The following is a 23,494-nucleotide window of genomic DNA, read 5'->3' as shown; positions in this document are numbered from 1 at the left end:
ACAACAGAATAGATAGTGAGTAGCGTAGCCAATCAGAGACCGGCATTCGTGATAGAACGCTAGAAGATCCTTAGAAACACAGAACTAGGACGAGAAGTTGACGTAATAATGGCGCAAGCAAAGAGAATTTCTATTTTGACGAACAAAATAAAGAAGTTTTTTTTTTCTTCTTTTCGTCGCGGTGTTTTCTGAAAGAAATAAAATGTACTATAAAATCTTTTGACGTACACTAGTGGTGAGAAGGACTGGTGAGGACAATCTGCAAGCGCCTGATTGGTTATCTTGTGGTAAGTACTGCGCAGGTTCAACTTCAGACCGTTTGGCGGCTCAGTAACAACCTGGAAAGCACATGTGTGAGACACGTCAGACAGAAACAATGATAAACACAGGATCATCTTGGTTCTTTAAACCTACTCTGCAACATCTAAATTAAAGCATTCATATATTTTCTACCAGTTCTAACCTTGAGGGACCTCTGTAGGATCCCGATAGGGAACTCCGGAGTGGGGTCCGTGGTGAGCCACAGCCTAAAATCAGGGTGTGGTTTGCTGATTCTCTCCAGGACCTTCTCAAGTTCCCTCAGCCACTTCACCAGCAAGTGACAGTTTTGAAGCATCAGCCACTGACCTCGAGCTATCGCCGTCTCAAGTAGTTGTAAAGCCAACTATAAAATAGGGGACAAGATCAAATAAGATTTGGAAAATGCTGCAGTTTATGAGCTATCCTGTACTTGAAAACTTATTTTCTAATCCCCGAGAGTCATTTGGTTCGGGCTTGCAACAAATCTACACAGAAACTACTTTAATTACTATGTTGGGTAAGTTGGCTACACCGTTAGAAACTACTCCCTAAAACTTTTGACAAGCATTTCCAATTTCGCCGAATATTTCTGTTTGTGTGTTGAAAGTCAGAGGCACAGTCGCACTCATATAGCCAACTATCGAACGTGTTAGCAGAACTTTCCTCCTTCCAGATGAACTTAGGTATCTGGTAACAACGTAAATTAGTTATCTGTTAATATTAAACTAAACTTATCCGTTCGCCAAGCAAAGAGAAAACTATCTCACAGAGAAGTTAAAAAGCATGGATAAAGCAGAGCTCTTTACTGAAAACTGTACACCATATAGTCATGGTTGCCACAGACATCACTTTTCAAATTTCCCTGACTTTTCCCTGACAAAACTAAAATTTCCTGACCAAATAAATACAAAATGTCAGATCTAGTAGCGGCTTCTAGCGTGAACTTACGGAACCGCCCTTTCCACTCGTTCATTAAGACTGATCATCTTCAACAAATTTTCCATCTTCATTAGCTAAAAATATCGTTGAGACCAGAGTGACCCCAAATGTTTCCTCCAGTCTTCAACGGTATTGAATCAGCTGTGTTAAATTATTTCAATTTTCTTCAAAATGTCAATTTTTCCCGACTCAAAATGAAATTCCCTGACTTTTCCTGACCTGTGGCAACCCTGATAGTGGACGGTCACCTGCAGTTGCAAAAGCCTTTTTAATTTCCTTGGTTCGCATAACTTTGAGCTCCACATCTAACACCACTGATTGATTTTTTTCTTGCAACATGAGGTGGTTTCACAGGAATCATTACCTTTTCTTGCCCCTGTCCCATAGCAAGGAACTTCAGCTTGTTGCCACCAAAGCCTGATCTGTCAGCCAGCTTCATCAAATCACTGGCGGGATCCGAGCCGGGACTGAGTATAAAGATGATCGGCGAGAACGGATTGGACTGTTCGAAAATCGCCTCAAAACTAATCACGGGCGGGGTCACGTACTTCTCGCTCATTCTTCCTGTCACGAAATTCGTAATGGCCAGGTAAACTCTGTCCACACGGAAACAACGCAAAAGAAGAAGTCGTTGGAAATCTGTCAGCTTCTCCTCGTAACGGCCGGGGAAGGCGGCGGATTCCGGCGAGTCGTGATCACACCACTAAAGACAAAAAAAAAGAATTTAAACCACGATTGAACCTACTCGACCAAAGTATGAAAAATACCTTCCACGTACTGATTATTATACATTTTTATTACTGATAGTTACCTTTAAATTGAATGAAACCTGAAAATAATAGTTTACTAAAATAGAAAAACCCCAAACAGATAATAATTACAAATAAAGGAACAAGGATGTTTAAGGATGGAGAAGATTAACGCGGATTAAAAACGACGAACTTGAAAAATTTTATCTCTCACACTCCCATCCCCACTAGCTTTCCACTGTCGTGCAGCTGAGAAGACTGTGGCACACGAATCCCAACACGGGTTGAGCGATGGGCTAACACATACGTACAATACGTAAGAACGTCTGCCAAAATACCCCAAGAAAAGATTTAATCTAAATCTAAATCTAAATATTATTACGTTGGCAACATCCAGAGGACATCACGCCAACTCTGAAACATTAAAATGATAATAAAAACTAAAACTACACTCTGCAATTTGTGTTTCTGTATTTAACGTTGTACCTCTTTCCATTCGTTGCCATTTTTTTCTATGTCATCAGATAACGAATTAAACGCTTCAGGAGTGACAGTCATCAGTCTCTGTATATCTTCCCAGCCTTGTTCCGGTATCCAGGGGAATGGCTTAGAGCGAGAACTCTTCTCTAAAGAGATGTTGCCCTTTAAGAAGAAATCCAGCTCCTCTGGGTTTAGTTTGCCGTCAGCCTCCATGATCTTGATGGTCATTTGGAAGGAGAACAAGAGCTTGTGGCGTTCAAACAGACCTACAAAAACATACCAAAACTTAAGTATAATATTTACTAAAAAATAACTGAGTGTCTTCTATCCCGACTACGTCCTTCAAAATGTGGTGAATACCATCTGCTGCCTAGTAAGGTAAAGTTGCAATTCATAAGCTGTGCAAAATTCAATGTTTAAAAGAAGTTGTTTGCCATCCGATTCCCAAACAAACACTGTAATTTCCGACCGCTTTGCCTACCCGTCAAGATGGCGTCGAAAACCGTGATTAGTCCTATTCCAAAATCATTGGAAATCGGTCTAAGGTTTATCCTTACCAGTACAAGCGTAGTTGTACACATTCATAGTCAGAGTGTCCATGATGTTCTTGAGTCGTTTTGGTAGAATGGAGTCTGGCAAACTCTTCCTCAAAGACAAGTCAAACACTTGTAAGTACGAAGCGAGAGAGTACTGGTACATAGAGTTCACTGCTGACATCTCCGATAACACGAAGAACAGAACGGCTCCTAGCTTAGCCGCTGGCCTATAACCATCGCGGAGCTTGTCGATATCGATTGCTGTTTTGGCACCAAGCTTCAACTTCTCAGCGACCTGAAAAACAGTAATACTATTACATGTGTTTTTATGTAGATCTTACTTGATACAGGGCCCAACTAGTTACTTTGAGCTAACATCAGACAACACAAGCGAAAGTTTTATTTTATAAGATTCTTTGCAGATTTCAGAAGACTGAAAAATGTACATAATCAACGATGAATCTGAAATGATCTTCAAAATGGAATTATAAAAAGAGACAGAAAGACAGTCTAGCAAACCACGCTTCCGAAATTCAAATGTAGAGGCATTGAGAGAGCCAAGGAATCTTTTCCTCCAGGCAAAAAAATAAACGGAGGACTCGTAGATGCGTCAAATGATGTCGTGTTTGCAGTGTTACAAGAATATTCTTCTTATTGTTTAGGAATTGATCCCGGTGAGTGGGTACTCCCTTATATGGGCTATATAGGTATATGCAGCCCTAAAGTGTATGGTTTTTCAACCGTTTTGGTCATAAATAGGGTATCGATTTTGGCCATTTCGGTGGTCAATAGGGTACTAGGGTTTTCACACCCTAGTCTTGAATTGGGTGTGGTTTTTTTAGAAAAAGCTACTTTTTCATCATTATCGATAAGATCATCGACAAAAGCCCTTCATAACTTATGTTTAGGGCAAGGTTTACATGCCACAACGGTCATAAATAGGGTATCGAATGTTTGGTCAGGTCATTAATAGGGTAGGGAAAATCGTAGAGTTTGGTCATAAACAGGGTAAGGGTTTTGGGAAGCGGGCCACACACCCCCACCCAGTTTTTCTGGGAGTACCCCCCGGGGAATAAAATCCGCCGAAGATCACGGACTGTCTATTCTCGAAGAAACTATTAGGAACTCTTCGAACATCTTCATACCCGTATCAGAAAAGATCAAACTACAGAATACACGCAAGTAACATTCTATCCGAAATGTGTCTAGCGACTGCGCGCACGACATAACTAATCTACAGAAGAATGATTTACCTCGACAGCCTTAGTCTTAGTGTCCTCCAGAGTCTGAACCAGTTCAACATTATCCAACATGTTCCCCTGAGAAGTAGCCAGCTCACGAAGGAGAGTGTCCTCGAGATCCTTCAACAGTCGTTTGTTATCACTGAAAGAATATGTTATATTATCGGTAAGGTAAGGTAAAGTCTGCATACGAGCCAAGTGGCCCCTCAGGTCGGAGCTTATCCCGGTTTCAGTAGCATGAAGTGACTAGGAGTATTTCTACTCTCCCTGGATGGGATGCTAGTCCATTGCAGGGTTACCCCCCAGCATTAAATTCACCGGTACCCATTTATACACCTGGATGGAGAGAGGCACTGTGAGAGTTAAGTGTCTTGCCAAAGAACACAACATAATGACCCCGGTCTGGGCTCGAACCCAGAACGATTGATCCGGAGACGAGCGCACTAACCATGAGGCCACCGCGCCTCCCATATTATTGCTAAACAAGCACAAAAACACCAGAGCTGCCTGACTTGAGAGTGCATGATAATTCAACCTTATTGCGTGTAGTTTAAAATTTTATCTGAGAATCTGGCGATACTTCAAAGGAACACCTTCTAGGTGATTACTTTCTGTGTTCTCATCAAGTGTCTGTTTGACAATCTATTGATGCTGTAAGGAGAAACTGGATGTTGAACACTCCGTAACCGATCGAGGTCTTACGAGTGAACCTGATTGAATTATCAGGTTTTGTAGTTTCTTTTCCTACCCTAACCCTAACCCTACCCAAACCCTATCCCTACCCAAACCCTAACCCTAACCCTAACCCAAAAGAGGGAAGAGACAGTCTTTTTCGTCAATTCTAAGAGAGCTATCCCTATGAGTCTCCTATAAACTTAAAGAGTAGAAAATGTGAGCAAAATGAACAAAATTTAATAACACAAAACGTCAAACGATTGACTTCATTTTTATGAACCGTTTTGACTTTTGGTTCCATTTGTCCGTGACAAAAAAGAACATTTACTATGTGACTACGAAAAGTTTATAACCAAGCCACATTAAAAAAAAAAAAAAAAAAACATTTCTATTCGTTTTTGCTGACCTGGTTTCTTGAATAAGTCTTTCTCTCTGCTCCTCAAGCTCCTTCCTCTCAAATCCCACAATAACACTCAACAGCTGGTCTTCCAGTCCTTTCATTGTCACTGTGTAGTTCACCACCATACAGCGACTAAAATGAGTCGGAGTGTACTTGGGGTTTGACAGTTTCGTGTTGAGGTACAGACGGAAACTGGGGTCATAATCCACTTCTTTATCTCCTAGCACGACAAACTCCCGACCCGGCTCCCCTAGAGGGAAAAAAAACGCCCTAACAGTTAAACGGAGAAATGAAAACGTCACCCCACCCCACCCCTCCGCTCTGCGTGAAAGACATCCGGGATTCAAGCCGCGGACGAAGCTTTACAGAGTAGTTCCTTTGGTTGTTGCTAGGTTAGAGACTTTTCGCGCCCGCGTTACAGGCAAACCAAGACAGTATACTGTTTTCTGTAGGCCACATCATCACTATGATGTTTTCTGACTAGCCTCTCGAATTTGAAGAATAAGTAAAGGAATAAAGGATTTGTAGAATAAGTAAACGGCAAAACCAGCCAAAAAACAACAAACAGCACTAGCTGAATGTTCGATCTAATAAGGCTTTACTGCCTGCAGTCTGGCTCAAAAATAACTTAAACGCCATCAAAGTCATGATAGTACAGATAATTTGACGTTTTGTCGGCATACTCCACTTTTTATTCCTATAATCTAAGAATATTCACAAGAATATTTTAAGCCTAAAATCGGCACAAAAATAAGAATATTCGGCATGGGCCAGAAAAAAAGAGTGTAATCATAGATCATAACGATTACGTTAAAGGATATATAAGTTTCTGGTAGTTTTATTTTGGACACCTTTGATGTTCTTGTCCAGCACGTTATCGATTACAGGATCAATGTACTCGTCCACATCTTTGAACAGAATAGGGAAGCCATATTTGATGGCCAGCTCCAGTTGTTTCAGAAAATCTGGATCGTTGAAAGTTACAACCTGAAAAAATAATTTTGAAAGAAATGTCAAAAAATGCGAGACTTCTAGTGGAAAGACCACGTCGATCAACCTACGAAACAATGACAAACACCCTAATGATGACAAGAAATCGAAAACGTTCGGAATAACAAGAATTTTTCTAGTTTTCAGCTTTGTACACATTAGAGGATATTACATGGCCGCGCGGAGATACGAAATTTTTCTTTGGGTGAAGATCTGAAGATATCAAATCAACCGTGCTATATTATTTTAATTTTCCCTTGACTCAAAATTCCCTGACTTTTCCTGGACCTTGGCAACCCTGCCTGACCTTCAAATTGCTCTTCTCCTCTTTCTTCTTGATCCAATTCAGAGCCTGCTGTTGTGGATCTATACACAGTGGATACCGGCTGGCCTGTGTGGTCAGGATACCATTCTCGATGGACAGCTCATCCGGGGGGAGCCCCTCAGACGTCCATCGACTGATCTCCACATCGTTAGTAAGGAACGTATCCAACTTGAAGGGCTGACTCACAGGGATGTCCCGGTTGAGGACATCCTTCTCCCACTCCCCCCGGAGCATGTCCCGCCGGAAGTCCCAAGTAAAGGCTCCAAGGTAGCTAAGGAAGGCCGAGGCCAGGAGGCAGTCACCCAATAGACGGACCCGTTGTCGTTTCAGCTCCTCAAGGTCTTCAGTCCATCTGGGGAAAAAAAAAACTTTATTACTTTTTGTAAAAGAAAAATTCATATCTGTTGTGTCCGTTACATTTCAGTCCTTGTATAACGAGCTAACCTCGGGAAACCAAACACGTCAAAAGAAATTTCTTTTATGAGACATCTAGCAAACCCTTAAATCGCTAAAAACTTCTGTGTAATTGGTCGAAAAACATCCTCTAAACCTTTTTTCACATTTGAAATTGGGCGGTGTTCCAAGACCTTATGGTAAACCCCTTCTGTTTCAATCGCTGTTTCACTGCTAATAGCTTGAACAATTCCTTTAGATTGAAGAAGGTCTATACGGGAAAATTCTGGCCGCAGTCAACAAACGTGTATTTGGTAGCGTCTAGAGCCCAGGTATTCGCAGCCAAACAAAAAAGCGCATCAGACCTGAAATTTGCTGCTAATTTTAAAATTCCATGCTGTATTTACCGTATTTTCTCAGATCCCAGACCCGAGATGAGCTTATCAGCTGCTATTAATCGTCGTTCCATGATCTCCGCCTCTTCCAGTAGACTGGCCCGTTCTCTCATGGCGGCATCGTACTTGTCGCCCAGATTCTTAAGTTCCTCATCTAAAGCTTTCACTTCCTTCTCTATCTTCTCAAGTTCACGCTTGCTTAGAAGGAAATTCCTTTCCAACCTGGCCACCTTTGGTGAAAATGATCAGCAGAAAATTAGGCGATGGCAGAGATTTGACAGATGGACAGTTACAGTAATAGCCCATTTCCGAGTTCACTTGTGCCTCTGTTTCAAAACGAGTCTTCGCGCAAAAAACCTTTTATGTGAAAATAAGTTTGATTTGCATGGAAATGAACCTGTAGGGCGGACACATTTTCATATGAATGGTTTCGCACGAAGAATCATTTTGACAAAGAGGCAAAAGGCAACTCGAACAAGGGTGCGTCGCTGTTACAACAGGCAACTGTATTTAGCACCTTACAAGAAAAGTACCAAGAAACATTGCCCAGTATACTTTAAATAGTTAAAAACGTCACGACCAACCACACATTCTACTGCCTCAGTTTCACCCACCTTTTCTCTCTTGGGTTTGATCTCTCTGGCCACTGAGCAGTATCCCAACACAGCAACCACGAACTTGAGCAATCCAGCACCTGCCTTGCTGACTTCCTTCATCTCTTCGACTGTGATATTCAGTTCTTTCAGCATGTCACGACAGCGACGAACCTGAGAAGATGAGGCAGCGTTAATATGGAGGCAAAAACATAGCAGAGATGTATTTTTTCATAGATTCACAAATGTCCTGAATTGTCCTAGTAAAAAGACGTTAATCGTATCTTGATAACGTGAACTTAGGTACGGTAGATATGCTAAAAAAGACAAAATTGGTAGAAATTTCAGCATAGGTGTGTATCTTTCGAATAGCTGTAGTTTGAACATTTCAGGAAGCTTGTTGTTTGCGCTTTTTCAAATTTCCGATCACAAATTCGGTTGTTCTTTTCATACCTGCCACCGTTAAAGCATGATTAGCACACAATTTGAGCATCTTCCCATTCGTCGTTATGGCAGTCTATTAGTCAATGAAATACGGGGTATGTCTGCGTGAAATGGCCTTCAAATATATATTTTTTTCGACTTGTGTGTAGTTGCGGGAAACTTACGAGTCCATTCGGCCACTCAACGAAGTCTCTATTCAGGTTCAACTTGCGGCTACTTGCGAGTCCGTTTGGCCAGGGCTTAAGCCAGGAGTATTTTAATTATTGACCACGTAGGCACATCTCTGTTACCAAAACAGAGAAATGAATCAAGTATCGTCAATTTAGAGAACGCACAGTACCTGAGGGGATGTGATACCATCCACGTCCATATCTGTCAAGCTCTTCAGGAAGTTCGCTTCTGACATCATTCCCTTGGCTTGTTTCCAGGACACCTCCTTGTAGCCACGCATAACCACAATGCACTCGGACACCATCTGTACCGCACGGGGGGGTTTGGCGAATGACCTTAAGAGATAAGAGGGTAGAGAAAGATTCTGCGTCAGAGAGAGGGGTTAAGCACTCGGTAGTTCTCGTGAGGAACCTCGGTTCCGAGAATTGACGACAAGACGGAGTACAGGCTTCGGTAATTTTCGTCAGTTATAATTTCCTGCATGGATAATTAAAACTTTGTGGGATACCTGATCTCAGTGACGTCAGACTTGTCCAAATCCTGTAAAGCCAGTTTGGCCTCCTCTAACGCGGGCAGGGCCTGGGCAAGAGCCTCCTCAGCTTCGGCTTTCTCTACAATGATCTCCTTATTTTGCTCGGCTATCTCTTCTCTCTTGCCCACCGCCATGGCTTTCTTCTCGTTAGCTTGTTCAGTGGCACGCTGGATCTCCAGCAGCAGTTTCTCGCAAGCTTCGCTCTTCTCTGTCACCGCCACTTTCTGGATTTCCAATTTTTCATTCAGTTCTTTGAGTTGTTCGCTAGCGGCCAACAGTTTGCTCAGGCCTCCATCGAGACGATGACACTGAAATAAACAAGGAACAACGTTCTCAACTAGGAGAAAAATCCCCTGTCAGTAAAACAGAACTGTTACGAATTTCACCACCAGACGTATAATGTACCAAACAAGAAAGACCGTGTTTGACCACATTTCCAAACACCGAGAAGAGAGTTGAAAATAAGACGCGTAGCGGTCTATTTTTGACGAACTTCGAGGTGCTTGGAAATGTGGTCAAACGCTGTCTTGAGTGTTTGATATATCTTCTCAACCGAAACTAAAACTAAGGAGAAAACGGAGAAAAAAAGTCGTAAAAATCTTACGTCAGATCCACTACACCATCGGGGCAACCACACCCGACTAGTATGCGGGGAGACGCCGGTTTGAATTCTGCTCGGGACAAGAAGTTTTTCTTTCATTTCATTTCGAAAGCCGCTTGTAAGTTATTTACGTCTCTCTATCATTGTTTAGAAATGATATGATGACACAAACTCTCTTACTTGTTCTAAGACGAACTTGTCCTTCTCTTCCAGTAGCTTGTTGTAGGTGTTGATGAAGTCCAGGTAGTTCTTGGGTGTGGTGTAGTTGACTCTTCTTAGCTTCTGCAGGAATGTCTTACTGAACACGCCGACAGTCTGATGTACATACACCACGTGGTTGACGACGTTTTCGCGGTGCTCGTCGGGAATCTTGTCGTTCTAGAAATATGTAAGACAGCGCTTGAGTAAACTTTTTGCCAGGTAAGACATTTCTTAATCTTGCTACGCTGTACTTAAGTCCGTTTCCACGCAAACCATTTCTTTCTGCGCTCAAACAAAGGAGTCGTTGTGAAAAGAGTTCCATGGTTACCACAGGCATCACTTTTCAAAATTCCCTGACTTTTCCCTGGTAAAAATAGCATTTCCCTGACCAAAACAATACATCTCAGATCTAGCAGCAGCCGTCCTTTCTACTCCTTCATTAAGACAGCTAACTGAGTTTTCAACAAATTTTTGATGTTGAGATCACAGTGAGCCCAAATGTTTCTTCCAGCCTTCAACGGTATTGAATAAGCTGTGATAAATTATTTCAATTTTCCCTGACTTTTCTTCAAAATATCAATTTTTCCTGACTCAAAATAAAATTCCCTGACTTTTCCCTGACCTTGAACAATTTATTTTTCCCTCTGACCATTTCCTGACCTGTGGCAACGCTGAGTTCATTAGCGCTACCTTCAATAAGATACAAGCGCCAATCTAAGCTAACTTACATTCTCTCCCAGAAATACCGAGGCGACAGCATGCAATGCCTGTTGTGGCCAGGCCGTGAACCAGTCAATACTGCAGTTATTGACCAAGCCAGGGAAGTTACGGCATCGTGTCCTGAGGGTCTCCCCCACAGGAGACATGGCTAGCACGATGTGAAGGTTGTTCGCGCACTTGTTAACAAAGTACTGCCAAATAGACTCCCTTGCGGGTGGTACTCCGGCCTTGTTTGCCTCGTCTCGAACCTGCAATAGCAAGGAGGAAAAATAAGAATTACCTCTGCTAAGCTATTCAACCAATGAAGTTTCAAGGCAGGAAGAACAACCTCGCTGGTTTGATTCAGTTTCCTCATATCACCCAATCCCCTTCCTTGAAAATCATTTGGGAGTTAAAGAAAACCATGACGGCAACGGCAACGGGAACGTCGCTAAACAAAAGATTTAATGACGAAAACAATGGCTGTGCACGTGCGTTATAATTTTTGGTACATTTCTTTGCCGTCCTCTGCAAAACAACAACGTGAAATGACCAAATTCTGCGTTGTCTAGAGAACGTGAACCACGACGGCTAGTTTTTTAGATTAGTATTTCGAATTTATCGCTGTTTCCCAGATTAAGTGTCGTGATAACTTTGACAGTGATAAACAAAGTAATTGACTTAAGAGAACTGCGAGATTCGTAGGTAAAATATAAATTCATTTTTTAATCGACGTTGCCCTCAACGTCGCCGTTATGGCCACTAAAACGCCCGATTACCGCACCCTCTATGCAGATGCGCACCAAGGTCACCACATGTAGAACTTAGGCCCGGCGATAAACCGTGGGAATATTTACCTGGCCAATGATCCCTTCTTTCTCGTCATCAGGGAAAAGCGCGGGAACCATGCCTGACGTCAGCATGTTGTTAATGAGCTCGAGGAATCCTGGGAATGGAGTAAATCAGTTACACATCTTTACAAACAGAGAGCAAATAAACAATTTTGACGAAGAACTAAAATTAACTAACATTTGTTAATGACAGAATGTTCCTGATTTTTTCACACTTGCCCTAAGCTGAGTTTAAAGTTTTTATTCCGCCAAACAATTTTTGACCACAATATTTAGCAGGAAGTCTTAACTTTTAAAACTCAACTCAGTTCGGCGAATTGAACCTGCGCATGATTTTTATTTCGTTGTTACATATTCTTCAGTTACCTATAAAAACTCGGAACATTGTTGAGCAAACACAAGTGGAGCTGCTTCATGCATCAGGTCTGTCTTTCTAAAGAAAATTCCATTTTCACTTTCAAGCAAGTTAATGCGCGTCACTTACAAGTCACCTCTCCATTATTTTTCAGAAGTATAACTTTAATATTACGAATGTTGTTAAACTTGAAAATATTTACCTTCTTGAGCAACATGAGCATCAGTAAACAAGAACACCATTTTCTTGTTTTCCAATCCAAGTTTCGCATAAAGTCCCTTCAGGTCCTCTCTGAAAGAACCCTCGTCATACCCTCGAGTAAGTGTGATCTCAAACACCTCGCACCCAGCAGAAAAGGCGCCTAACTTGGTGAGGGACTGTTTACCACTGCCTCCTACTCCCACCAGTAGAGCGTGACCTTTCTCCATGCGGATCACGCGGTGAACACGTGTCAGATGCTCGATAGCGTCATCAAAGAGAACAAGGTTCATTGGGACGTGGTCCATGTTGTATTCTTCTAGGATCTGTAATTAGAGAAGAGGAAATATTATGTCACAAAACTTAACTATCAATCGTTAGGTTCATTAAAGGCTAAAAAAAGAGGGAATCAAGAGGGAATCCACCAGAAGTTCGAGTAACAAGTGCAGAAACTTTGTACCAAGATTATTTACATCGTATTGCAAACTTGTGTGCGACTGTTTAAAATATCTCTTCAAAAAAAATATATCATTTCTAGCAACACCAAATGTCAAATGTCCGGTGATAAGCCCCTTCGGATATAAGCCCATTCAAACACCCTTACGAAGTTGTGTAAGCCCAGGGCTTATAAGCGACATTTTACAGTATATGACAATTAGCGGTACATGAAAGGAAAAGGAAAATGCTTAACAGAAGTAGATTACCAACCTCATCAAAAATAGCTTTGGCCGCTTCATAATCCACGATATCCTCATACAAGCGAGGATCTTCAGTCAACGCATTGCGATAATCTCCAAACAGGATCGGTTCACGATTGACCGTGTCCACATAGTTTGTGAAGTTCTGTTCAACCAGTTCCTCGAGGTAACCCTGACAACAGGAGCGAAGGATAAGCAACGCATAAGAAAATTGAGAGTGCAGAAGTCCACTAATATTTCATTTTTACACGGACATAGAGAGTTTTGACCAGTAAATAAGAGGAGTAGGTTACTTAACAAATAGATTCCACATTGCCGTGCGTCTGTTCAGTAATAGATCACAGCTGATGTCAAAATGTGGTGAGAACAAAAAAGTGACACACGATCGAGGCGATAGCCGAGGGTGTCATTGATGTTCTTACCACAGTTGGACGTCTTCTGTGGTCTGTTACTGAACAGACGCACGGCTTCATGGAATCTATTTGTTTTATATAATAAAGAAATAAAAAAAGAATGTTAATGACGTCAGCTATGCGTCTGTGCTCCACTAGATCATAAGAAAGACCCAATCAAAACGCGAGAATAATTTGACTTATTATATAAAGAAAGAAAAAGCATACGGAGGACCGGTCGGTAATCCTCCAACTCAACCATTGAGCTGTCAATTTACGGCGACGGCGAGCAAATTCTGGGAACAGGAACCTTTACGATGGAGGATGGCATTTACGCTCGAGTTAGAAAAACAGAGGGATTTTTACAGTCTAAAAAACCAATAGGCCATTTCCGAGTTGCCTTCTGCCACCGAGGCAAACCAAGCCTTCGTGTTACACCATGAAAATGTGTTCCGCCTACAAGTTCATTTTCATGCAAATCAAACTCAAATGACGAACGAGGACTCATTTCAAAACAGAGGCACAAAGTAACTCGGAAATGGCCTATTCAGTAACAAGTATTAAAATCATCTCATGGCTTAGAACTTACGTTGACGATTTTCTTGTCCCCCGCACTGGTCAGACGATCGTAGAACACTCGGAGACACTCGTTCTTCCACAGTCGTACAAACTGCCCGGGATTGTCAAACCTGTCGGGTGTGCTGAGGCACAGTCCCTGGGTGACGCGGGACAAATCCCGCAAGTTGAAAATGTAGTGAAACTTTGAAGGTGTCGGTGGCAGGTTTTGGATAATCTTGTGATACAACTCCAGCGTGCAGGAGGTAATTTTGGAAGTTAACTCTCTAACTTCCTTCTTGAAGGGTTCTAGATGGCCGTTAAGGATCGAGGAGTAGATTTTCGTCAAAGATTCTTGTGAAGGGAAAGTGACGTTGAAGACGCTGAACAGAGAAATGAAGCGCGGGTCTACTTCATTGCGGCCACCACCAGGCTGAAATTAAAAGAAACTAAATATAAGGTACAGAAAGGTGAAGATATGGCATAATTATTGGTTTGATACTAGGGTGTGTGGGAGGCGCTGTGGCCTCATGGTTAGTACGCTCGACTCCGGATCGAGCGGTCCGGGTTCGAGCCCCTGGCCAGGGACATTGTGTTGTATTCTTGGGCAAGACATTTTACTCTCACAGTGCCTCTCTCCACTCAGGTGTATGAATGGATACCGGCGAATTTAATGCTGGGGGTAACGGCGATGGACTAGCATTCCATCCAGGGGGGAGTGGAAATACTCCTATTTGCTTTATGCTACAGATACCGGAATAAGCTTCGGCCTGATGGGCCACCTGGCTCGTGTGCAGACTTTACCTACAAGCTTGTGTATAGGGACAAGATGTATCGAGATGTAGAATATCAAAATGACGAATGAGCCAGATTAAACCGCAATCTTCAGATACCGACTGACAGTCATTTTAGCATACCAAAAACAGGACGGACAGCACAGTGGCACAACCTCATTACACTACAGGAAACCGGTCTCGGGAGGGCAACAACTAAGGAGGGAGAAATACAGCTACTAGCTCTTGCTCTCGTGATCAACTCGATAATGACTTACCAGCAAGTTATATTGTTATGAGCCTGAACATTAATGAGGACTAAATTTTTCGGAAAATTATCGAAGAATTTCCAATTTCTATGAACCAGTCAGAGATGGCTCACTCTACTCTTTGACCTCCCTACCAACGACAGCAGATGCAGCCAGTTCTCAGACCCTTGAGTTTACTTGTAGGGAGACATTTCTCTGTCTCAAACGTTAGATCTAAATAATCAGTTGTAAAAACACCGTACCTTTCCCATGGCCGCCACGAAGCCGATATCCCTGAAATTCTTCAAGTTGAGTTCCTTGCCTCTGTCGTACATGCCTCCCCTCTCCAGCAGCAGTTTCAGTAAAGCGATTGGCTGTTGAGTCCCGTACTCATCCACTTGAGGCATGTTCATGTCATCCATGAACACCAGCAGTCTCTTACCCATGGGGGGACCGTAAGTATCTTTTGTCCTCTTCTCTACGTTGGCTTCGAGATTCCGTTGTACGTCCATGGATGTTGTTCGAGACGAGAAGTTGATGTTGAGTAGGAGCTGTTGGTTAGGAACAACAAACAGTAATTGAATGAATAGATAATAACAAAAGCACTTTGCTAGTTTATTATCAAGGCGACACCATCACATAGATCAAAATAACACTATGGAGGCGATTTTGTGGCATTTTTAGTCAAAGCAGTGTTCAATTTATGTCTAAGTACGTTCGTTCGTATACACAATATTCCGAGACCATCAAGACGAAGATATTAAGCACGTTATTGACAGGAGAGTAAATCCTCCATAGAAAAACAGATACCAACGGGTACACAAAGTTCTAAAATCCTCAAACCTAGCATACACAATGCCATTATTACAGGGACAAATAATTAGAGCCAAAATATTGCTTTCCTAGCGCCTAATGGGCTGTGTTAGGTTAGTAAAGTATAAAAATGCACAACCGTCAACCCTTTTCCTTAGTGTATCCTTAGTGTAGCTTAGCTGAATTTTTTTGCTGCCATTTACTTGACCATGGGGATGTCCAACCAGAATGCTCTTGCTACTTTGGCCACCGCTCATATATAAATTTTATTTTTTACAACTTTATGTTTCTTAACTTCTTTTTTACTATTCTAATTACTTTATCTATAAAATGCATCTAAATGCCTTGTATAGTGTAAATAAAAGTAATGAATTGAACTGAATTTTCCCTACGGAGGATTGTAATTAAGCTTAATTACTTTTGCTGATGTTTTCACGACAAGATAACGGAATTTCGAAAACGTCTGCCAGACTTTTTCAGTAAAACATTTAAATTACACGTTTATAATATATTATATTACTCTTTTTATTTATTCGGCCAGCTTGCACAATAATTCTTAACAAAAATGGACCTCTATATTTTGGTATCCATCAATAAAAATGTCTTTTTTGTTTTGACTTTTCGAAGTCATACACATAATAGTAGCCCTTTAAGGAACCATGCCACATATTCCATCATTTTCTCTGTAGATGTTTTTGAACATCTCTCATTATTTGACAGTTTACAAACACATTCGTACCGTAGAATCCTTGTCCAGGCCCCTCAGAAAGTTCGCCGTTGTAGCAGACTTAGAAGTGCCAGTCTCTCCCACGAGTACCACGGGTCTCTTTATGCTGACCATGAGCTCCAGCAGCCATGTTGTCCTGACAGTGTCGACAGTAGGAACCAAAATCTCTGAGAACTTTTTCTCGGGATCGTGAACGTACTCAGGGATGACGTCGATCCAGGGGACCCAGAGGAGCTTCTTGGAGTCAAAATAATACTCGAATAACGTTGACTGGGCGCTGGGAATTTCACCTGGACAATGATAACGAAAACTTGAGTGAAGAGGGCTTGCTTTATCAACTTTATTTATACAGGGTAGCACAAAACAGTAGATGTACTGGAAAGCCAGTGGCCCTCATATAAATATTTAAAGAATAAAAAGATAAACTATAAGTCACTCCAAAGCATCAAAAATTAATACTATAGAAAGATTTTCAATTATGTAATATAAAAAACTAAAAGGCGAGACTCACTGAAATATTAAAAAGCAAAGCATTGGATTAAGTCCAATAAGTAAAACTAGAAAATCAAAAATTTAGATTATAAAATGGTCCAGATCCTTATAACTGTCCATAAAATGTTTAAGAATGGATTTTTTTTTGAAGCTTATAAGATTAGGTTAGGTGGGCAAGCATCATATTCCAGAGACGGCTAGTTGATATTAAGAAAGACCTTCCACCCTCTGTCTTCCGTGACAGAAATTGTCACTTGAATATTCTTAACAAGTAATCAAATGATTTTTCCCGCGGTGCAATTTGGAATAAATAAGCACTCGTAAATTTTTCAAAAACTACAAATTTCACTCGTCCTACGGCTTCGTGTAATTTTTTGGAGTCTTTGAAAAATTTACTTGTACTTATGTATTCCAAATTGCACTCGAAATAATTTGATTACATATGAAAATTACACCATCACCATAGCATCAAAATAAGCGGGTTCATACCTGGTCCAACAACTGTTCCTTCAGCAGGATTTTGAGGCAAGGAAGCGATCCTCTTGACGAACATATCAAATACAGTCCGGCCGTCCTCAAGCAGGCCTCCCCCTAATGACCAGGTCAGCGCTGACAAGAAGATAGCCTCTGTTGTTTCAGAGCCAAGGAACTGAGCGTTTTCTGCAGGGGGGAGAAGTGCATCCAACATCTGCGACAGTTGAACAACCTGATAACGCAGAGAGAGACAAATAGCTAGGAATTAAGTTCAAAAGCTAAGCGACAAATTAAGAATTCATCTTAAGGTTTTACATACAATTTGTGAAATACATGTACTCTAGGGAGAATTTGATTAAGAGTCAATCACGAATAGTCTGATTGGTCACGTACTTGAATCATGGTTGCCACAGGCATTACTTTTCAAAATTCCCTGACTTTTCCCTGATAAAAACAAGATTTCCCTGACCAAACAAATACAAAATGTCAGATCTAGTAGCAGCTTCTGGCCTCAACTTACAGCCGTCCTTTCTGCTCGTTCATTAAGACTAACAATTTTTCAACAAATTTTTCTTCTTCATTGAGTTAAAATATCGTTGAGATCACAGTGGCCCCGGATATTTCTTCCACCCTTCAATGGTATTAAATAAGCCGTGTTAAATTATTTCAATTTTCCCTGACTTTTCTTCAAAATATCAATTTTTCCTGACTCAAAATAAAATTCCGTGACTTTTCCCTGACCTTAAAAAATTGTTTTCACTTTCCTGATCATTTCCTGACCTGTGGTAACCCAGTGAATCTAATTGAACTACATGTACTTTTAAGAACATTGAAGGGAAAGCCATCCATGACTTCCACCCATGAAGAAAACAATCGTGCCCTGACCTGACCAGACCAGAAAATATTTTCAATGACCATAAAAAGACAGATTGAATAACAAGTATCCAAGTTACTCTTCAAAGAATTTGTAATTTCTTTTGCAGAGGACAACTTTCATTGACCACCATCTATAACAGTAGTAAAACAAATTATATGACTTCGCTGACAAAATTATCTGAGTCGAGACTAAGCAAGTTCCTGCTTAGCCTCTACCCCTGTCACTTAAAGGACCTAGTCAGCCTCTGCCATTTCGATGCCATCGAAATTATTAATATTGCATAGTGAAGTGAAATCTCATTGCTTTACTATAAGTTGTGTTCCTGAAAGTATGTTTTATATATCTTTAGTAGTTTCACAGTGATTTCCTTCGTTTCGACACGCTCCGAACAAAATATAATAGCCAAACTCTAGCCTGTAAACAAAAACAAAGGTGCGGCTTTAACATTCGAAACTTATTCTCCTACCATGTTTAGGTTTGTCAGAGGAATGATAGTCTTCAGTTTCTTTCCTATTTTTCCTTCAACGATTCCCTCCAGTATAAGGTCAATACAAGGCGGCACGTATTTCTCGAACAGTCTGTTCAGCTCTTCTCTCTCCTTATCACTCCCGCGCGCGTGATACCATTTCTGCCAGTAGGGATTGTAGCCCAAGTTCTTAGGATCTACGTACACCATTCCGCAACGTGACACAGTGGCCGGGGAGGCGTATCGAAGATCTGCAACCTGCACGTTAGTTAACAGTAGAAAACGTTAAGTGCCAGAATCCAGAATCTCCTTAGCACTCGTAGTACAGATTGTATTATTCACCTTTGGAGAATTTGGTTGTTACGATAACAATTGTCTTAACGGATGAATACGATAACCCACTTGTTTTTATTTGTTTTGATATTAAAGAAGACGCTTCCTTATAATTCATGGCCAAATCACGATAAACAACTGTAGCTTTATTACGATAAGGATACAGTTTTCACGTAAAATTTACAAGTCTCTCAATCTGGTCTTTTTTTTATAATGTAGCTTGAACGCAATTCCCTCACCCACTAGAAAGAGTTTTGCAATGAATTTCGATTCGACCTCTCCAATTTTAAGCACCGATGCGGGATGGAGCTCGAAAAGATCATATTACACACGAATACAGTATGAAACAGAAAGCGATTCAGATAATATTACCTCAAATAGCAAGGCACAGTGTTTCTGAAGGCGAATTCTCTCGCCATTAGCCAGAGTCAAGAGTCTGTTGTCATCCATAACAGAGTTCATGTTTTCAACCCAGAGAGCGTCCACGTCGCTATCGAACACGATGTACTTGCGCTCATTCTTGTCTGTCGGTTTGTTAATCTCACGGAAGATACAGGACAGCAGACCATCCGTCCAGTCTCGTGTGACTGGGTCCAGTGTACCATACAGTTCCACTACTGTGCATGCCTTGGCGTTCATTACGTACAGTTTGGTGGGGATACTAAGACTGCAGGGAATAGTGGTTAAATGAAATGAGCTGACGGAAGAAAACAGTTTAGGGTGAAAGAGGACAGTAGCCGGGAAACTGGGAGAAAAAGCGGGCGGGAAGGCTTTGGGACGCGGAGGAGGAAAGGCGAGCGACGGTGCACGGAATTTCTGAGACAGCGGGAGACAATGCTGAACTGAACTTCCTTGCATAGTTTTTGGTTGATTGTAAATTTGCAATGTTAGGAGGCATTGAGAAGATAGGTTCCATTTGATTTTACCAAGACGATATTGGTCGTTAACGACGCAAAAAAGGAGGAAAACTGTTCAATCAAAAATTCAAATTTTTTCATTCTCTCTTGTTGCTGTCGTTCTATGGTCCATGTATTCGAAACTATGTGAAATTTTATGACTTGATGCCAGATCCTCTTTGTTAGGACTCTTCTAACAGCTGATTTGGAGGAATTTTCTACGTGTCTGTGACAGATGGACCTTTTCGGCGATACGGCGGCCATTTTGAATTCTATTGTTTCAAGGCAAATACATACTAATTTGCCCCCTGAGCATCCCATAATAGCTGTATGAAACAACAGATTTCAAAATGGCTGCCGTATCGCTGAAAAGGCCCTTTAGCTGATGATCTCACCGTGTCTGTGCCTGTGCTAAGGTGTTGATGACAACAGTCTTTCCTCCTCCAGTAGGACCCACGATCATGGTTGTGTGACGCGTTAACATAGTCTCGTACATTTGAACAACTTTATCAGCCTGTCACGCAATCACACAATGATTAGATCACGTTAGTAACTCAAACTGTCACAAAATAAATTACTACCAAAAATAATTTACGCTATAAATGCCCTCATCATCATCATAAACTTTGTTTATCCTCGAATTTACAGAGTAGCAATGCTGCTAATTTCTTCGAGCTACCTAATGTTAGAAATAAGAAATAATGAAAGAAAAATTATAACAAAGCAGATAAATTTATGTGCTATTGCAGGACAAAATTAATTTGAAGGTGTTAAAATCTGTAACAGTGCGATATTGATTTGGAAGTGTGTTCCAGGATTTGGCCGCCAGGTAACTAAAAGAATCAAGGCCATACGTAGTTGTTATATTTCAGGTAGCCGTAGAAGTAACAAATTCAGTGCTTCAAAGACAAGATTTTGTGCCACAAGGGAAACAACATAAAGAACATTTTTGCACCTGATGTGGAAGTAGCACATATTTGTTGTCTTGTAAAACGGCTTCCACAGCGTCGTTAAAGTTCGGGTAGCGCACTCTTGGACAATCAAGGCCTGGAAACAAGTCAGCAATGAGGCCGAGGAAGAGTGGTACGTCTTCAAACACGAACTTTGGCAGGTTCATATCACGCAATGCACGCATCAGTACTACATCCTGGAGAGATAACGATAGGCATTAAAAAAAATAATAACATTTTCAGCAAAAGACAAGGTTAACTTTCGTTCTTTAAACATTAGATCACAATCGCTGGTAGAGCTTTAAAATGTACGGTATATCAACTGTTGATAAACCACTTAATTGAGAATTGAAAGCATTACATGAATTAGTCTATTTTTCACCTTCCTCGTCAACGTTGTTTTGCACTGAAGAAACGATCCATACCTTGGCAACCTTACACTGTATTGCACACACACACCGAACTCGTAATGTGGGGGGACATGCCAAATCTGCGTTGTTGCTTGTTGTCTCAAGTAGTTCTGCTCAATACTGTAAGTTTTATCTGTAGAACCCACAAAACGCCAAACAAACACCGCCTTCTTAAATAACTGTGTTTAAACTGACCTCGCTCAGATCAGGGGAGCCTCTCTTAAGCTCTCCTGCCATCACAAGCACGGCCTTCAATGCACGAAGTCCAAAGTCGTAATGAGATTGCTTGGAGAGCTGCCCTGACGCCAGCTTATACAGTACTGTCATCTTCTTGGCAAGGACCTGCATAAAAAGAATACGTTTACAACGTTCTCCTCATTACACTATGCCCTCTCAAGCTCATAATATATAGATTTAGCCAAGCCTAAAAGCGGAGCTCCTATTACAATAAATTAACCTGGCTCGAGCCTGCGATCCAATCGAAAACCAGTTCCTGGTCAGCGGTCAACTTTACAATATAAACGGAAAACCTCACTGCAAAGTTACGAAACTTAAGTCAAAATTCTCGCTTATCGTGGGGTTAGCTTAATGGCGCTTTGAACAACCCGGCCCTGGAGTTCCGCCTTAAGGCATAGATAAATCCATATACAGTCATCACCACAATCGGTTTGCTTTGCAGTTTCCTTCTCTAGTAGTTGACTCAACATTCTTACTTTCTATAAAGTACCATTACACCCTTTACCTTAGCCAGTAAGAATCCTTCTGAGAAAAGCATGATCTCACAGATCTGTTGCAGATCAGGTACAATACACATCACGGGTCTAAACAAAGCTTTGACGCTCTCCGGAAGCTCAGTACGACCAGCATAGCCAGGATTCATGGTGACAAAGATTCCCATGCGACCGTCCAATGCTATCTCAGTGCCTTCAAACTGGTAAGCAAAAATGAGAACAAATTAGCTAATGTACTTTTCTAGTTTCGGTCACCCAGCAGTTTTACTTTTAATGGATAAAGGGAATCAAAAGGCAGGTCTCATAATCTAAACGTTCACGTGGTAAGCTAAAGTACCGTAAGCTGCCGCTTACAAGCCCCTCCGGTTATACACCCATCTACCTGTAAACCAAATAATACATCCAGTTATAGCACTCCCCCCCCCCCCCCTCGATATAAGTTCCCTTCTAGCTTTCCTTGTTTCGAATTTGTTTTATGATGATGATTTAAAGCTTACTTACCAGTAAATGAAAAACCTATTGCGATGAACATGCGCAGCTAGAGCTCGTTTTGAAACAGTTTTTTATTCCGGTTATAAGCCCCCTCGGATATAAGCCCCTCCGTTTATAAGCCCATCTAAAAGCCCTTACGAACTAGGGCTAATAAGCGGCAGTTTATGTTATGTCGAATTTAAAATGAGAATGCTTAACAATCATTACGATAACGTGATCCCAAGCTCACCTGTAGCCTCTTGAGATGGTTACTGATTGAGTTTTGTAGCGTTTTGATTTGAGTGGAGATAACCGACAACACAGATACATCAATACGGTTAAACTCGTCAAAGCAGCCCCAGGCTCCACACTGTGCCAAGCCAGAGAAAATCTTGCCGATGGACTGGAGACAAGCAAAAGTAAAACTATCAATGGCTGATCAAGACAAGTATTACTTATTATTACATTGCTATTAGGTCCTATTTATTTTATACACGACCCCGCAAGCTGTTAGCTTTAAAACTTATCGTTTTAAAATAAAGGCTTTCTATTCTATTCTATTCTATTGCAAATAGGTGTACATACATACGCGAAGGATACATAAAACAAGTGAAAAAAAAAGATTCTTGTATTATTGAATAGACAGGTGTTGAAAATTTCCAATAAAAGCCCCCCACCAAAAGTGAGCCCGAAAACTGACACGCAGAAACTTCCGGTCACTAGGCTAACCCGAAGAATGTGCCATCTTCTCTAAAACCGTTAAACCTGCTGTCACAATGTGTCACGCAATTTCTGTTTGCCTGTCACGCACCTTGTAGTCCATGCCTTCTCCACAGTTAGTAACAACACACAGTAATCCCAGTGCTTTGGCCAGATCCTTGACTGTCTCGGTTTTTCCTGTACCAGCAGGCCCTGCTGGAGCACCACCAAGGTACATGGACAATGCCTACGGTACAACAGTATGTGTACTGAGTTAGATATCGCAGGTTAGCTGTTATAAATTTAACTTAATTGACGAATGTTACAACACAAGGAACGATACAAAAACCAGTTGACAGAAAAAAATTAATAACTCAACATTCTAATGTTACAACACAAAGTAAATAAACCCAAGAGATAA

At 41.3% G+C, this 23,494-nt stretch overlaps 1 protein-coding gene across 1 annotated transcript in view; it reads right to left on the bottom strand.

The window, feature by feature from the left end:
* LOC145463938 (dynein axonemal heavy chain 10-like) overlaps positions 1-23,494 on the bottom strand; it is a 57,134-nt gene that overhangs the window by 6,543 nt on the left and 27,097 nt on the right. The window contains exons 29-58 of the mRNA XM_081447732.1: positions 23,186-23,320; positions 22,625-22,777; positions 21,915-22,103; positions 21,368-21,514; positions 20,768-20,959; positions 20,208-20,326; positions 19,289-19,583; positions 18,584-18,841; positions 17,256-17,472; positions 16,287-16,564; positions 14,998-15,285; positions 13,748-14,146; positions 12,777-12,938; positions 12,073-12,394; positions 11,522-11,610; positions 10,694-10,933; positions 9,945-10,142; positions 9,140-9,471; positions 8,801-8,966; positions 8,038-8,190; positions 7,436-7,653; positions 6,618-6,987; positions 6,172-6,307; positions 5,327-5,570; positions 4,258-4,387; positions 3,026-3,299; positions 2,475-2,734; positions 1,604-1,942; positions 464-664; positions 229-338 (exon numbers count right to left, since the gene is read on the bottom strand). Of these exons, the coding sequence (XP_081303858.1) occupies positions 229-338; positions 464-664; positions 1,604-1,942; positions 2,475-2,734; positions 3,026-3,299; positions 4,258-4,387; positions 5,327-5,570; positions 6,172-6,307; positions 6,618-6,987; positions 7,436-7,653; positions 8,038-8,190; positions 8,801-8,966; positions 9,140-9,471; positions 9,945-10,142; positions 10,694-10,933; positions 11,522-11,610; positions 12,073-12,394; positions 12,777-12,938; positions 13,748-14,146; positions 14,998-15,285; positions 16,287-16,564; positions 17,256-17,472; positions 18,584-18,841; positions 19,289-19,583; positions 20,208-20,326; positions 20,768-20,959; positions 21,368-21,514; positions 21,915-22,103; positions 22,625-22,777; positions 23,186-23,320 (6,614 nt within the window). The remainder of the gene's footprint in view (positions 1-228; positions 339-463; positions 665-1,603; positions 1,943-2,474; positions 2,735-3,025; positions 3,300-4,257; positions 4,388-5,326; positions 5,571-6,171; positions 6,308-6,617; positions 6,988-7,435; positions 7,654-8,037; positions 8,191-8,800; positions 8,967-9,139; positions 9,472-9,944; positions 10,143-10,693; positions 10,934-11,521; positions 11,611-12,072; positions 12,395-12,776; positions 12,939-13,747; positions 14,147-14,997; positions 15,286-16,286; positions 16,565-17,255; positions 17,473-18,583; positions 18,842-19,288; positions 19,584-20,207; positions 20,327-20,767; positions 20,960-21,367; positions 21,515-21,914; positions 22,104-22,624; positions 22,778-23,185; positions 23,321-23,494) is intronic.

This window comes from Orbicella franksi, chromosome 12 (genome assembly GCF_964199315.1).
Source record: "Orbicella franksi chromosome 12, jaOrbFran1.1, whole genome shotgun sequence".
Lineage (NCBI taxonomy): Eukaryota > Metazoa > Cnidaria > Anthozoa > Scleractinia > Merulinidae > Orbicella > Orbicella franksi.
Note: the sequence above shows the minus strand (reverse complement) of the source record. Positions and strands in the feature narration are given on the sequence as shown.